The sequence below is a fragment of the Melospiza georgiana genome, chromosome 13 (assembly GCF_028018845.1).
Source record: "Melospiza georgiana isolate bMelGeo1 chromosome 13, bMelGeo1.pri, whole genome shotgun sequence".
NCBI lineage: Eukaryota > Metazoa > Chordata > Aves > Passeriformes > Passerellidae > Melospiza > Melospiza georgiana.
The window spans coordinates 14,926,833-14,940,674 of NC_080442.1; the positions used below are offsets into that span (position 1 = coordinate 14,926,833).

Consider the following 13,842-nt stretch of genomic DNA (forward strand, 5'->3'; position numbering starts at 1 on the left):
GCTCTAGAAAGGTCTCAGGGCTGAGGCAGAGTTCCCTGAATGTATTATAGGAGAACTTCAGTGCATTTTTAGCTGGTTCTGCTCTCCTGGTATGAAACACAAGGCTTGCATGTGAGTCTTGATGTTACTGACTTCAGGCAGGCAAAAGGGACAGCAGATGGCAGCTTTAGACCATCAAATGGAGTTAATGTGGAACTGGGAAAGCCTGAGGGAATACTGGACAGTCACAGAGGGTCCCTGTTGTCCCCAAGAGAGACAGTTCTCACCTTTGCTTTGGTACTAAAAAATCCACAAGATTGGATCAGTTTTACTACATCTGCACTGCAGCTGTTAGACCCAAAAAAAAGACAAAACCTGGATTGTTTCCTGCACAAACTCAACTCGTGCATGTTTTATACATTCACATGTGTACAGCACTGAGCTGTGAAACAATGGAATAGGAAATGGTTGAGAGAGGAACTGCTGTATCTCACACAAAGCTGTCCCTGTTCCCCAGGCTGGAGTGCATTGCCCGGGATGCTGAGCTGGTGGACAAGTCTGTGGCTGACCTGAAGCGTTTGGGGGAGCTCATCCACAACAGCTGTGTGTCAGCAATGCAGGAATATGAGGAGCAGCTGAAGGAAAATCCAGCAGAAGGTAGGCAAGGGGGTTGTTAGGGTGGTTTTGGGAGTGTTCCATGGAGCTTGTGAGGAAACCATTCCAGTGCTGGACAGGGAGGCCACGTTGTGACTTGGAAGCAAAGAACAAGAACACACTTAAACCACCCCAGCTCTGCCAGGCAGCTCTCACCCTCAGAGAAGAGCCCCTGAGCTTTCTGCTCAGACTGGACAGTGCCTCTTGGATCTGTTGGCTTCTGCTGGACATGAGTTTTTGTGGGGAGAGGCTGAAGTGACCAACTCATGGAATGCTGGGCCACAAAGCAAGGCAGATCTTATTTTAACTGGAAATCAAACTGGTGCTGTGTACTCCACAGTAAAGCTGGGTGCACAGCAATTCCCAGAGCTGGAATCACCACCCACTCTCTGTCTGGCTGCTCTTTGCTGTTTGTTTGGACATACAGAGTCAGGGATGGATTTCCTGCTGGGTCTCTGCCTGCTGCAGCTGACCAAGACTGCAGAATCAACAGCTCCAGTGTACTTAGAAGTATTTTTAAGAAAATGGTACTGGGAGGTGTTTAAATTGCAGATCTAAGTGAGTTAGTGGAAGAAAACTTATATTTTGGGCCTTACGTTTAAATAAGAGGTTGCAGGCAAGGTCTTGATCACTGTCTGTGGAGCCATTTTACAGAGACACTTCCTTCTGTAGGAGTTCCCTTAATTAATGCTGTGTTTTATTGCTGAGCAGGGAAAGGACCTGGAAAGAGACGAGGTCCTACCATCAAGATTTCTGGTGTCCAAGTCAATGTGAAATCCATCATCCAGCACGAGGAGGAGTTTGAAATGCTGCACAAATCCATTCCCTCGGACCCAGAGGAAAGGAAGAAGTGAGTTTGGCTAAGTAGGCAACGCAGAAAGAGGCTGAGGGAGTTTGGGTTTTGTAGTGGGAAGAGAACAGCCTGGATGTGTGGATTTGCTTTGTCCTCCACAGCACTAAAAGCAGTGTTTGCAATGCCTTTAGGTACCGCCTGACGTGCCGTGTCAAAGCTGCTCATTTTGATGTAGACTGGGGAGTGGAGGAGGATTCTCGCTTGTTGGTGGGAATTTACGAGCATGGCTATGGAAACTGGGAGCTCATTAAAACAGACCCGGAGCTGAAGCTGTCTGATAAGGTAGGTGGCTTTGCTTGCTGCTTCCACTGGGTCCATTGCTCATAACAAACACACCTCATGTACTCCAGAAACAGATGGTTATGTTTGTAACTACTCCAAAAACCATGATCAGTGATAATGAGGAAGACAGTGGCCTTCATGGAATGCTGCATGCTGGATGGAAAGCAGAGTTGTGTTGTTTGGTGGGCAGTACCAGGTGAACCACACTCAATTGATGCTGACATGTGTGGTTCCATGCACAGGATGGAAGAGGCTGTGACTTGATGTTTCCTTGAGCATCTCACAAGAAGCTGAGTGTGAATTTCTGAGTGGAAATAATTTCTCACAGATTTGACAGTGCTTATGTTAAGGCTGGTCTGTGTTAGCTTCGAGGGTATGGTTACACGACTGGGACTGGCAGCACAGCCAGCTGGAAAGCCTCCATCTAGTTCCTCTGTTCCTCAGTCATCCCCACAAGAACAGTTTACAGGCACCATGTTGAAATGATCTGGGTTAAAAATAATCCACCATCCCTTGTGTCAGTGTGGTGGAAGGAGTGTGGAAACTGCAGCGCAGGGCTGAGGAGCACTGGGAGTCTGCACACCAGCTTTGCTGCCAGCCTGCAGCATTCCCCTGACATCCCTGCTGGTGCTTTTAGCTGAGATCAGGCTCTGCCTGAGAGCCCTCCATGTGTGGAGCTCAGAAAGGCATTTTGCAATGGAAACAGCTGCCTGAAACGTGCCACCCATTTTCCAGTGAAGTATGAAGCAAACCTAGCTGGCAAGCTGAGCTATTTCCTCCACAAAGCGTCACCTTTCAGCCTTGTTTTCCAGTAAAAATTGTGCATCTGTGCCCCTGCTGTAGCAGTGTCTCAGGTTACCAGAGTGACTGGGCTGCTGTGACCAAGCTGCCACAAACAAATCCGAGGTGTCAAGGCCAGTGCACTCAGTTTTGCAACTCAAAGTCCCAAATATAGCTTGTAAAGGATTTTTTCCTTCAAGAGACCTTAGCAAGCTTGCAAGGCTTAGCAAGCCTTGGGATCCTTTAACTTGTGCAGGATTCCAAGGGGAGGGATGCTTGCTGGGTAGGAGCTTTGCCTTTGGCCACACAGGGACAGTCTGAGAGGGGAAGGAAGGCTTGAGCATTCTTGTTCCCCCAGAAGGTGCAGCATCTTCTGCTCTTTGCTGGGCCTGGAAGGGCTGCTGCAAATGTGTAAATCTTTTGTCAAGCTTTGTGCATATGGGTGTATATTTTTTTTTTTTTTTCTGCTTTATCAAAGATCCTACCAGTTGAGACAGATAAGAAACCTCAGGGAAAACAGCTCCAGACCCGAGTTGATTATCTACTGAAACTGCTGAAAAAAGATCTGGACAAGAAAGAAAACATGAAAGATGGGGAAGAGGTGAGATGTGGCCTCTTGATTCTGGGGGTTTCAGCGGGAGTGGTTGGCTGATGGCAGGAGACACTAATAATAATAAGGGGCAGGTTATTGCTGCTCTTACTGAAGGATTTGGGCTCATCAGGCTTCCTGCCAGCCTGCAAGACCTGCAGCTGTTTGCACAATGTTCAGGAGATGGGAAATGTCCCCAGGAAGCAGCTGCAGCTATTTGCTTTCCCTGACTTGTTCTGTTTTTACCAGGGCAAGCTAAAGAAGAGGAAACCCCGAGTGAAGAAGGAGAACAAGGCTCCCAAAGTCAAAGATGAGCATGGGAATGAGCTCTCCTCTCCTCGGCACTCAGACAACCAGTCAGAAGAGGGTGAAGTCAAGGTGAGTCAGCCTTGGTGGCTTTTCCAGGTTTCCTTGGGCTCTGCTGTGACTGCCCAACCTCACCTTGGAAAGCATTCCCAGCAAAGCCTCCAGGAATCAGAGGCACTAAAAGTGAATTCTCACAGGATTGGCAAACTCACAAAACCACCCATACAGCTGTTGGTGTGAAAGAAGGACCTTTCCCACCTATTCTTTCAGCTCAGTGCTTTAAGGGATTTGGGGCATCCCAGAATGGCCACAAACATCCACACATTGACTCGGGGGAAAGGTTGTCTCAGGACAAAGCCTGTTGCCCTTATAAAGGAGAGAAAGAAGAATTGTTTCCCTCTCCTTTTGGGCACGTCAGCCCGTGGTGAAGCTGGAGTTTACCAAGGTCATGCTGTTGCTTAGAAAATGTTCAGACTTTGAGTGGTTTGGCTTGCAGTCTGAGGCTTTTTGTTCGTGTGCTGATCAGTATCTACCTCAGGGGCTGATCGTTCTGGAGTGCAGCTGGCACAGGAGAGCAGGGCTGCTCTGCAGCTTGCCAGCTTGTCACAGAGTGGGGCTGCTCTGCTTTTCATACCCTTTTGTCACCTCTGGGGGGATGGCAGCTGCGTGAGCAGGGCTCGATGTCTGCCTAAAGAGGTGTGAGGGTAAATCTGGATGGACCTCAAAAGTTGCCTGTGTTTTAAGGATGTTTTATGGAAGAAAATGTACATGAGGTGAGGGACTCCAGCTTTGTGCTGTGACTGATATTCTAGGAGGATGGCTTGGACAAGAGCCCAGTGAAAAAGAAACAGAAGAAGAAAGAGAACAAAGAGAACAAGGAAAAACAGACATCCTCTAAGAAAGAAAAGGAAAGCGATAAGGAGAAAAAGAAGACAAAAGACAAGAAGGAGAAGGTATGTGATACTTTCAGGAGCAGCATGACAGGGAAGACCCTGAGCGGGGCACACTGTGAGACTTAGGATTAAAGGCCTTGTGGGGTGAGGGGTATCCCTTTTTCAGCCCTTCTGAATCGCCATAAAAAGTAGAAAAGGCACTATGTCCTAAAGCTTCATGGAATGTGACCAAAACGGAAGAGATTTTGTCAGGCTGCCTTTAAAGTACAGCTGTCCCTGTGACATGGATGTGGCCACAGAGCTGATGCTAAGGAAAGAGCCTGGAGCACTCAGATCAAAGTTCTGTCCAGCTGTGATTTATCACAGGGCTGGCAGGTCCTTGTCTGTATTCCCCTTTAATTTAAACTCACCCAAATGACCCAAGTGTCCACACCATCAAGACTGTAAGTTGTCATTGTCACTGTTCAGGACTCAACAGAATGAGTGTTTCAACATCACTGGTATGCTGGAGACTCAAATGTCTCCTGAATTTTGGGTACAACTGCCCTGAGGCTGGGTGCAAATTGGAAGGGGGGTAAAAGCTTCCATAATAATGACCTGAAGTACCTGTCCAAGGAACAGGTATGTACTACATGCCCAGTGTGTTTTGACACTGAGGTCATAAGTGCAAACTAAGAAGTTTTGTTGCCTATGTAGGGGAAAGTTTGCTTTCCAGAGATTTTTGGTGTGGCTTTGATTGCAAGTAAGTCATAGAAGTAAAAATATACATGAACAGGCCATGATTTGAGAACTAGTGATATCACATAAAGTTGCAGATGCTGGTAGAGATGAGACTACCCTGAGCTCTGTCCTTTGCAAGGGAGAGATACTCTTTATGTTAACCTCTCTTCCAAGTCTTCAACTTTGGTTTCTTCCCATGAGTGTGAATATCGTGTTCATGTCCAAACTGTTGGCTCTGACTTCTCCCTCATGGATGACATAAAGTTAAACAGAGCCATTGCAGCTCAACAGTTGGAGATTTTGGGAGGAAAGTTGTAGGAACAGTGCCCAGGTTTAGTAGCTGCCAGTAACAATAGTGTGGAGGTTGTTAGCTGGGTCACTGGGGATCCTCCATCCTGGCTCATTGTGTGATGTTTGTAATTTGTCCTTGTAAAGCCTAAAGGTGCAGAGGCCAAATCTGGAAGTAAAGGGAAGAGATCACAGGGTCCTGTCCACATCACTGCAGGGAGCGAGCCAATCCCCATTGGAGAAGATGAGGATGATGATCTGGACCAAGAAACATTCAGCATAGTGAGTATTTTGTATTTTCCTTGGGAAATGGGAGGGCAGTGCTGAGAGCCCAGTGAAGTTACAGAACACCCTGCAGCCTTAGATTCCCTCTCTTGTAGAAGCCAAGGAGCCACAGAAGTTCTTTCAGGCAAGGAAATGCAGGGGAGTTTTGAGGGTGACCTTGTTGGAGGTGCAGAGCTGTGTAAATGATCTCACAGCAAACATGCCCACCAGGCTCATTGTAAAAATTGCCTTTTAGTCAAAGTTGTCATGGCAGATTCTCCTTGGCTGAAATACCACTTCTTAAAAGCAGTTCTCTCAATGCAAATCTCTGTATTGTTGAAAGTCCTGTGGGGTTTTTTGTCTTTTTCTTTAACTTTACTTCTGTGATGTACAAAAGATCCAGGCAGGCAGTCAAAAAACCTGTCTGATTCCTTATCTGTGCATAGTGTTGATGTGCCCAGGCCGAAAAATGCAGTGCTTTCATCTCATGTCTGCTAGTTTTTGTAAAAGCAAGCATTAAAGTGACCAAAGATGGGATTGGACAGGATTGAATTGAGCAGTTTTTCAGCTGGGGTGGCTGATTCAGTGTGTGGAGGCTTGGATACACTTCCCTGCGTGCCATGGGATCCATGCAGGGGCAGACCATGTGTGCTTACTGCTTGCAAAGCAAATTGTTCCCTCCTAAAAGGCAGGGGCAGTGGAGGTGGGGAAAATCTTGTCTTTTATTGATGATTGTCTGCAGCTTGTCTAACAATTTGCTATTTTATAGCTGATTTCTCCTTGCCTAATGGCCAGATAAAGCTAAACGAGGTTCTTTTCGATTAGCAGGGCAATGATGTAGAGCCCTCTGCCAAATTAATCACTGTCTCCTCTCTGTTGTTCTTTCAAGTGCAAGGAAAGGATGAGACCAGTCAAAAAAGCACTGAAGCAACTTGATAAGCCTGATAAGGGACTGACAGTCCAAGAACAGCTGGAGCACACACGAAACTGCCTCCTGAAAATCGGTGATCGCATCTCTGAGTGCCTTAAAGCCTACACTGACCAGGATCACATCAAGCTGTGGAGAAGGTGAAGGATCATTTTGTTTTCCTTAGCTGGTCTAGGATATTTTGAAATAATAGTCAGAGGCTGCTGGGGTTTTTTTGTGGATGGATGTGCCATTTGCCTCTTATTTAACCCATGAAATCTTGTGATTTCTGCTCCACTCAGTCTACAAATTCACAGAATTATGGAGTGGTTCGAGTTGAGAGGGACCTTAAAATCACCCAGTTCCAACCCCCTGCCATGGGCAGGGACACAGTTCACTGGACCAGAGTGCTCCATTCAGCCTGAACCTTGAACACTTCCAGGGATGGTCTTCCATCACAAGTCCCGGGCAAATGTTTTGTCTTCAAGTTGTCCTGGTTTCATTAAAACTGATTTCAAAGCTAAATCACACAAACCACTCCAAACCTCTTTATTTTACTTTGAAGAATATGGTTTCAGCCCTCCTGATCATCCTGTCCCGAGCTGAGACTGTTTTCCAGAAAGGGTAGAAGGAATTTGATGTTGGTTTGGAAGTCATTGGCAGTTAAACTGCTGCTGTAGCACTTAACAGAAAATGTTTGTGTCCTTCTAGGAACCTATGGATATTTGTGTCAAAATTCACAGAATTTGATGCCAGAAAACTACACAAACTCTACAAGATGGCTCATAAGAAAAGATCACAGGAAGAGGAGGTGAGACCTGAAGTGCTTTTCCTTTAATTTCTGTCCTTAAAAGTTGCTGCACTGGAAGTGCCAATTCTTTCTGCCTCTTACCGTGGGTGTTCTTTGTTATTGGCCCTGTGGTTTTCTCAACATCTAAACAGTCTGATTGCATTTGCCTTCTTTTCTATGTGGTATTTCTGGTCACTTTGTCCTGGCTGTCCTGACCAAGCAAAAGCATTGTTTGGTGTGGCATGTGATGTTCAGTTGCTCTGTGGAGTGAAAAGCCTGGGCGTGCTGTCCTGTAGAGATCAGGTGTAGAAGCAGAGCTGCGAAACTCTGCCTGTCCTCCACCACGTTTGTGCCATTCTTGAGTACAGATTTGGCTCACCTCAAAGAGGCAGGAAAATCCAGAGCCTGGCAGACAAGCTTGGCTCACAGTCCTGCTCTTCTGGTGGGAGAGCAGCTGAGCCGTATCCATCCCTCTGTTCCCCCTTGCAGGAGCAGAAGAAGAAGGAGGACATGTCCAGCATGAAGAAGCCGTTCCGCCCAGAGCCGTCAGGCTCCAGCCGCGATTCCGTGATGTCCCAGTCCCACGTGCCTCACAATCCCCACTCCCAGAAGATCCACATGCCCCCTTCCCACACCCAGCAGCAGATGCACGGCCACCCCCGGGACAACTACGGCCACCCAAACAAGAGACATTTCAGCAACACAGGTGAGCCAGGCTGGCAGGCTGGGAGAAACCTTCCCTTCTGACCTAATGCTCCTGGACACAAATCCTTCTGGGACTTGTGGCTGCTCAGGTTTAAAGGGGATGGGATAGAACATCTGTACTTACTGCTGGGCTAGAAAACATGGTGATGTACTGAGGAAAAGAATGTGAGTAAGATTTGTGAGGATGATAAAAAAATAGTGATAAAGAAATTTGTGACCGTGTTCACTGGGGTCTTAGGATGAGGGAAGAGACAAGAATCTGACTTCATGTTTCAGAAGGCTTGATTTATTATTTTATGATATATTAAAACTATACTAAAAGAAGAAAAGATTTCATCAGAAGGCTAGCTAAGAATAGAAAAAGAAGGAATCATAACAAAGGTTTGTGGCTCGGACTCTGTCTGAGCCAGCTGACTGTGATTGGCCATTAATTAGAAATAACCAACATTGGCCAATCACAGATCCACCTGTAGCATTCCACAGCAGCCGATAACCATTGTTTGCATTTTGTTCCTGAGGCCTCTCAACTTCTCAGGAGGAAAAATCTTAAGGAAAATAAAAGATGTCTGTGACAGAAATTCAAAGAATAAAATGGGCCCACGTTGTTTAGGGAGGAGAAAGTTAGAGTGTCAATAGCTATTATTTCTTGGAGAATTCAGGGAAGCAAATGGGCTTAAACCAAATCACAACAGAGACTCAGAGGTGCTCTTTGCCCGCGGCAGACCGAGGAGACTGGCAGAGGGACCGAAAGTTCAACTACGGCGGCAACAGCAACCAGATGTGGGGCGGGGAGCGGCACCACCAGTACGAGCAGCACTGGTACAAGGACCACCACTACGGGGAGCGGCGCTCGCGGGGGGACCCCCACCGCAGCTCCGGCAACTACCGACCAAACAACCTGTCCCGCAAGAGGCCCTACGAGCAGTACAACAGCGACCGCGACCACCGCGGCCACCGCGACTACTACGACAGGTGAGCGATGGTCTGACTGCGTCTGGACGCACAGGGGTCTGCTGAGCAAGGCAGAGCCTCCCCTGAAATGGAAAATGGAAACACCCTCCCTCTGAATTGGTGTAATTTTGGAATTACGGCAAAGATACGGGGAGCAGGAGTAACAGTTTTTTGTTAGGGAAGAAAATATAAAATAAAGTAAACAGTGCAGTAATACAAAATAACACTGACAGAGTCAGAATAGAGCTGACACGCTGTGGATGTCAGCAGTCCCATTAAATGGTGGCTGCAGCCCTCCTGCAGTGCCAGGTGTGGTTCTGTTGGAGCAGTGTAGTCTTCCTCTGAAGGAAGGTAGTAGTACCTCCAGTGTAGTGTAGATTAGCCTGATCTTCCTCTGGGAATCCAGTGGAAAAGGCTGCTCCTCTGGAAATCCAGTGGGAAAAAGGCTGCTGCTCTGGGAATCCAGTGGGAAAAAGGCTGCTCCTCTGGAAATCCAGTGGAAAAGGCTGCTCCCCTGGAAATCCAGTGGGAAAAAGGCTGCTGCTCTGGGAATCCAGTGGGAAAAAGGCTGCTCCCCTGGGAATCCAGTGGGAAAAAGGTTGCTCCTCTGGGAATCCAGTGGGAAAAGGCTGCCTGTGGTCTTCCAAACCTCTGATTAGATCCAGGTAGGAATGCTTGGCTCCTCCCTCTGGGCGGAGCTTCTCCCAATGGTATTATGTAATTTTATCAGTCATACAGTGACACTCATTGGCCATTAACAGAAGGGTATTTCCCAGAGGGAGGATTGGTTGTGGAAGAGATAAAGGAAAAGTAAGAAGGTAACTAAGAAGGTAACTGCTTCACAGATAGGAATAGAATACACACACCCATTTCCAACCTAAGACATTGCCCTCACCTCAGTGGGCTTGGGGAGCTGATCTCCATCCATTTCTCTCTGCACAGGCACCACCACGATTCCAAACGCCGGCGGTCCGAGGACTTCAGGCCTCAGAACTACCACCAGCAGGATTTCAGGAGGATGTCTGACCACAGGCCACCCATGGGCTACCACGGGCAAGGACCCTCGGACCACTACCGGTCCTTCCACACAGACAAACTGGGCGATTACAAACAGCCCCTCCCTCCATCCCACCCTCCGGTGTCGGACCCTCGCTCGCCCCCCTCGCAGAAATCCCCCCACGATTCCAAGTCACCTCTCGATCACAGGTCACCTCTGGATAGGTCATTGGAACAGAAAAACAATCCAGATTATAACTGGAACATTCGGAAAGCGTAGAGCGACGGAGAGGGCGAAGGGCACGTCCGAGATCCTGGGATTGGTGCGACGGTGGCTGCTTTCTCCAAGCCAGCAACCAGAAACTCTGAACATGCTGCTATCATCTGGCTGGGTCAAGGAGGAATTTGGGGGAGTGGGTGGAGGAAGATTTTCCCTAGTTCTTGATTCTGGTTTAGATTCCCATTTCCTTTCCCCTTTTATACCATTGAACTGTTCTGTCATGGAACCAGCCTTGCTGCCTCGTTTGTTGTTTTGTTTTTGTTTTCCTCAGTCCAATGGACCCAAGGGAGTTTTTCCCCAGCCAGTGTTTCCTCAGAAGGAGAAGGCAGATTGATGCTGCTTAGGATGGTGCAGAAGGCTGTGTGCCTGCTCTGACTTGATGTTACGTGACAGATGCTGCTTTGGGGTTGGGGATAAACTGGTTGGGCTGGGATTTGTGTGTCACCAGCATGGGGCAATATATTCAAGGAAGGACAGGGAAGCCCCTCAGCAGCCAAACTTGGTTGAAAGAGGGCCTTGATGTCCCTGCAGAATGACTCCAAACGAGCTGGAGCCATGCTGGTGACAATTCATCACTTTCCTGGCCATGTTATCATTTTCATGTCTTTATCCATTTCAAGAAACTGGCTCTGCTTTGATTGCTGTTGTGTCACCTGCAACAGAAGAGGTGGAGGGGATCTTCCTCCCTTCTCCAGAGCTGGAACTGGCAAATCTTGACTCTGGGGTTAAGTGTGAGCTGGGAAAAAAAGGCCAACAAAAGGCTTAGTTCACTTCTAACCATCAGGAAAGAAATTGGGGTGAGAACAGTATTTCCCAGTGGACAGGGCTCAGGAGTTCATAACAAAACTCTTCTCTTCTGGCATGGGCAGCTTGGGTGGTCCAGGAACTAACAGATGCTGGCTGCTGCTAACAGGTGCAAGATCAAAAAATGGCTCTGGGGATACTGGAACTCCTAATCTTCCTGCCTCTGGTCTTTGGGCAAATCATTTCTCTCTGTGCTTCACAAAGCAGTGATCACAAACCTTTACTGTGACTGAAGGATAGGGGATGGTAGAGCAAAGTGAAATAGGAATCCAGTGGAGTGATCACTGCTCAGGGAATGGTCACCTTCCAGCAGTCAGCAGTGACTCTGAATTGCTAAAAGAACCTGCACTTATAGACCTTTTGTTTGTCTAAATTGGAAACGAACCTGAGGACTTGGCACCTCAGTGAGCAGGGACAGAATGAGGAATTCCTTGGAGCAAATGTCTCAGAGCCCAGCGTGGCAGAGGGAAAAGAGGAATGTGCAGCCCAGCTCAGTGAACTTCAGGGCAAACACTCCAAGTATTCAAACCACAGTATTTGATGCAGACCAGCATCCATCCTGGACACTGGTGTGGTGAGGGGTTGGTTGTGCACATCCTGCTGGCCAGAAGCACCTTGAGTGATCATTTTTCAGGTTGGAGTTCCCTGGAGACCACAAAGGCTGCCCTGAGCGTGGTGTCTGGGGCTGCATCACCATCACCACCCAGAGCTCAGTATTAAAGACCAGGCTGTTCCAGACTCCTGTTTGGCAGGGCACAGAAGCTGGGCCTCCTATTAAGATGCCAGTATTTGACTCTAATAAGCTGTGATGTCCCTTCCCCAAAGGACTGAGGGCAGATGGGTGTTCAGGGCTGGCTTCCTGACTCCAGGCAGTGCCTTGGAAGGTGCATGCAAACTGACACTAAAACTCCTCCATGCAGTGTATCCCTGGAAATCTGCTGCCATCACTCCTCCCCATCCCGCTGCTCCACGGGGACACACGGGAAGTGTTTTGTTCCCCTTTTGTTTTTATGTTGCAAGATTTCCACCGAATTCAGGGCAGTTTTGTTTCCTTAGGGGCACCTGCTGCCCTGATAAAGTGTTACACTTGTGTTTACCTGTGCAGCGTGAGGTGAAGGCAAGTCTTCCACAGTCCCCCTCGAGGGGTGGGAGGTGTGGAGAGAGCCCCTTTCCGTGGTGTTTCCCACTAAGCTGTGATTGCAGGCTGTGGTATTCAACAAAGAGGTCCTTTCTTTTCAGAGGTATTAGCTTTTAATGTGAAAATGGAGGTGGCCTCAGAGGGGCAAAGAGAATTGCTGTTTTTGTCACGGTGGGAAGTTTGTGCCATACTCGTGTAGCAAAGGCAGTACTGGCAACCAGTGTGAGGGCTGGTGCAGGAGAGCTTTGGATCCCAGCAAGAGGCATTTTCTGTGTTGAGATGTGGGGGTTTCTGCTTATCTGAGGTTGGTTGGGATTTCCTTCTTGTGCAACAGCAAAAGCTTTACCCATATCCACTGGAGAGCTGTCCCCACTGTCACTTTAGCCTGATGTTGGAGTCACATCATGTCCACTCATGATGGGTGAATGTTTGCTGGGTTTGGCTTTAGTGAAGCTGGAGAAGGAGATTTGGGAGAAAGTCTTCCCTGAGCACACACACACACTTATGCATTTTATGTCCCCTCAGCATAGGGACCACAACCAAACACAGTCACGGGGACAGGAGTGGGATCAGAGGGGACACATCCACAGCCATAAACTTCCCTGTGGTGTTTGTGACAGCTTTGGTACAGCTCTTCCTTCCTAACCAGCTGTGGGATTCCCTCCAACCTCTTTGCAGAAAATAGCAGTAACTTGCTGGGGTTCAATTTAAATTAAAAAAAAAAAAAAAATAAAAGAGTTTTTCAGCCTGACCTCTTTGGAAATGGTGTAAAGTTACGAGTTCACATGGTGGAAATCCTGCAGACCAAAACTTGCTGTGGGGACAGGTGATGTGGTCCCAACCAAAATGGACACGGAACCGAGTGCTGAAGTCCTTGTGTGAGTGGTTTGTGATCCACACAAAAATATTTTTCTGCTTTCACCCGTTTCCTCCCCACCTCTGCCTCCCCTCTGGGGAGAGAAGGACTCTTACTGTAAAAATACGGACTTTTAAACCTGTTGACTAAAAACAGTAATTAATATTAATTTATATTTGTGAAAGAAATGCCACTGTCCTAGTGATTTCTGATGTAAATATGTTGTTTATATAGTATGTATGAAATTTTCCTACATTGTAAAACTGCTGTACTTTTGATTCTTGTATATTAAAAAGTGTTACTGAGATTTTCAGAAGGGCCCCAGTGTGGTGTCTCTGGGGGCTGCTTTGGGATCACAGGGCCCTTTCCTGCCAGCCATAGCCAAGCCACCATGGATATTTTCACTGTGCAGGAATAAGCATGTTCTGCTTGGCTGTTTTTACATAGTTTCACAGTCTGTGCTGATGGAGACTTGGAAGCTTCTTCAGATGGGAATTTCCACCTGATCAGAAGGAGCTGTACATTCTCTAACCCAGATCCACCAGGATTTCACTGGGATGATACTGGTGATTATGTTTATCCCACCTCCAGGTTTTACGGATTTCTGAAGATGTGTAACTTTTCTTTTTTGCCTTTTCTGGGGAGAATTCCTCTTTCTCTAGAAGAAGTGTTGCTGCTGCTGCATCAGTGAGTTCTCCTGTCTGTCCCCAGCCCCTCCTGGGCAGGATGTGCCTCTCCAGGTGGGATGTGATGGCATCAGTGGCTGCTTTGGTTTGGTCTTTACCCTGCACTGCTCACACTGAGGCC

The 13,842-nt window shown here is 47.7% G+C and overlaps 1 protein-coding gene across 3 annotated transcripts in view; it reads left to right on the forward strand.

The window, feature by feature from the left end:
• Nucleotides 1-13,336, forward strand: part of CHD2 (chromodomain helicase DNA binding protein 2) — an 85,174-nt gene extending 71,838 nt beyond the window's left edge. For all 3 annotated transcript variants that reach the window (XM_058033090.1, XM_058033089.1, XM_058033088.1), the window contains exons 32-43: nucleotides 497-636; nucleotides 1,345-1,483; nucleotides 1,618-1,768; nucleotides 3,027-3,149; nucleotides 3,387-3,515; nucleotides 4,256-4,396; nucleotides 5,492-5,626; nucleotides 6,498-6,676; nucleotides 7,227-7,326; nucleotides 7,795-8,011; nucleotides 8,733-8,982; nucleotides 9,904-13,336. In XM_058033090.1, coding sequence (XP_057889073.1) covers nucleotides 497-636; nucleotides 1,345-1,483; nucleotides 1,618-1,768; nucleotides 3,027-3,149; nucleotides 3,387-3,515; nucleotides 4,256-4,396; nucleotides 5,492-5,626; nucleotides 6,498-6,676; nucleotides 7,227-7,326; nucleotides 7,795-8,011; nucleotides 8,733-8,982; nucleotides 9,904-10,237 — 2,038 coding nt within the window. In that variant the 3' untranslated portion in view covers nucleotides 10,238-13,336. The remainder of the gene's footprint in view (nucleotides 1-496; nucleotides 637-1,344; nucleotides 1,484-1,617; nucleotides 1,769-3,026; nucleotides 3,150-3,386; nucleotides 3,516-4,255; nucleotides 4,397-5,491; nucleotides 5,627-6,497; nucleotides 6,677-7,226; nucleotides 7,327-7,794; nucleotides 8,012-8,732; nucleotides 8,983-9,903) is intronic.
• Nucleotides 13,337-13,842: the final 506 nt, after the last annotated feature.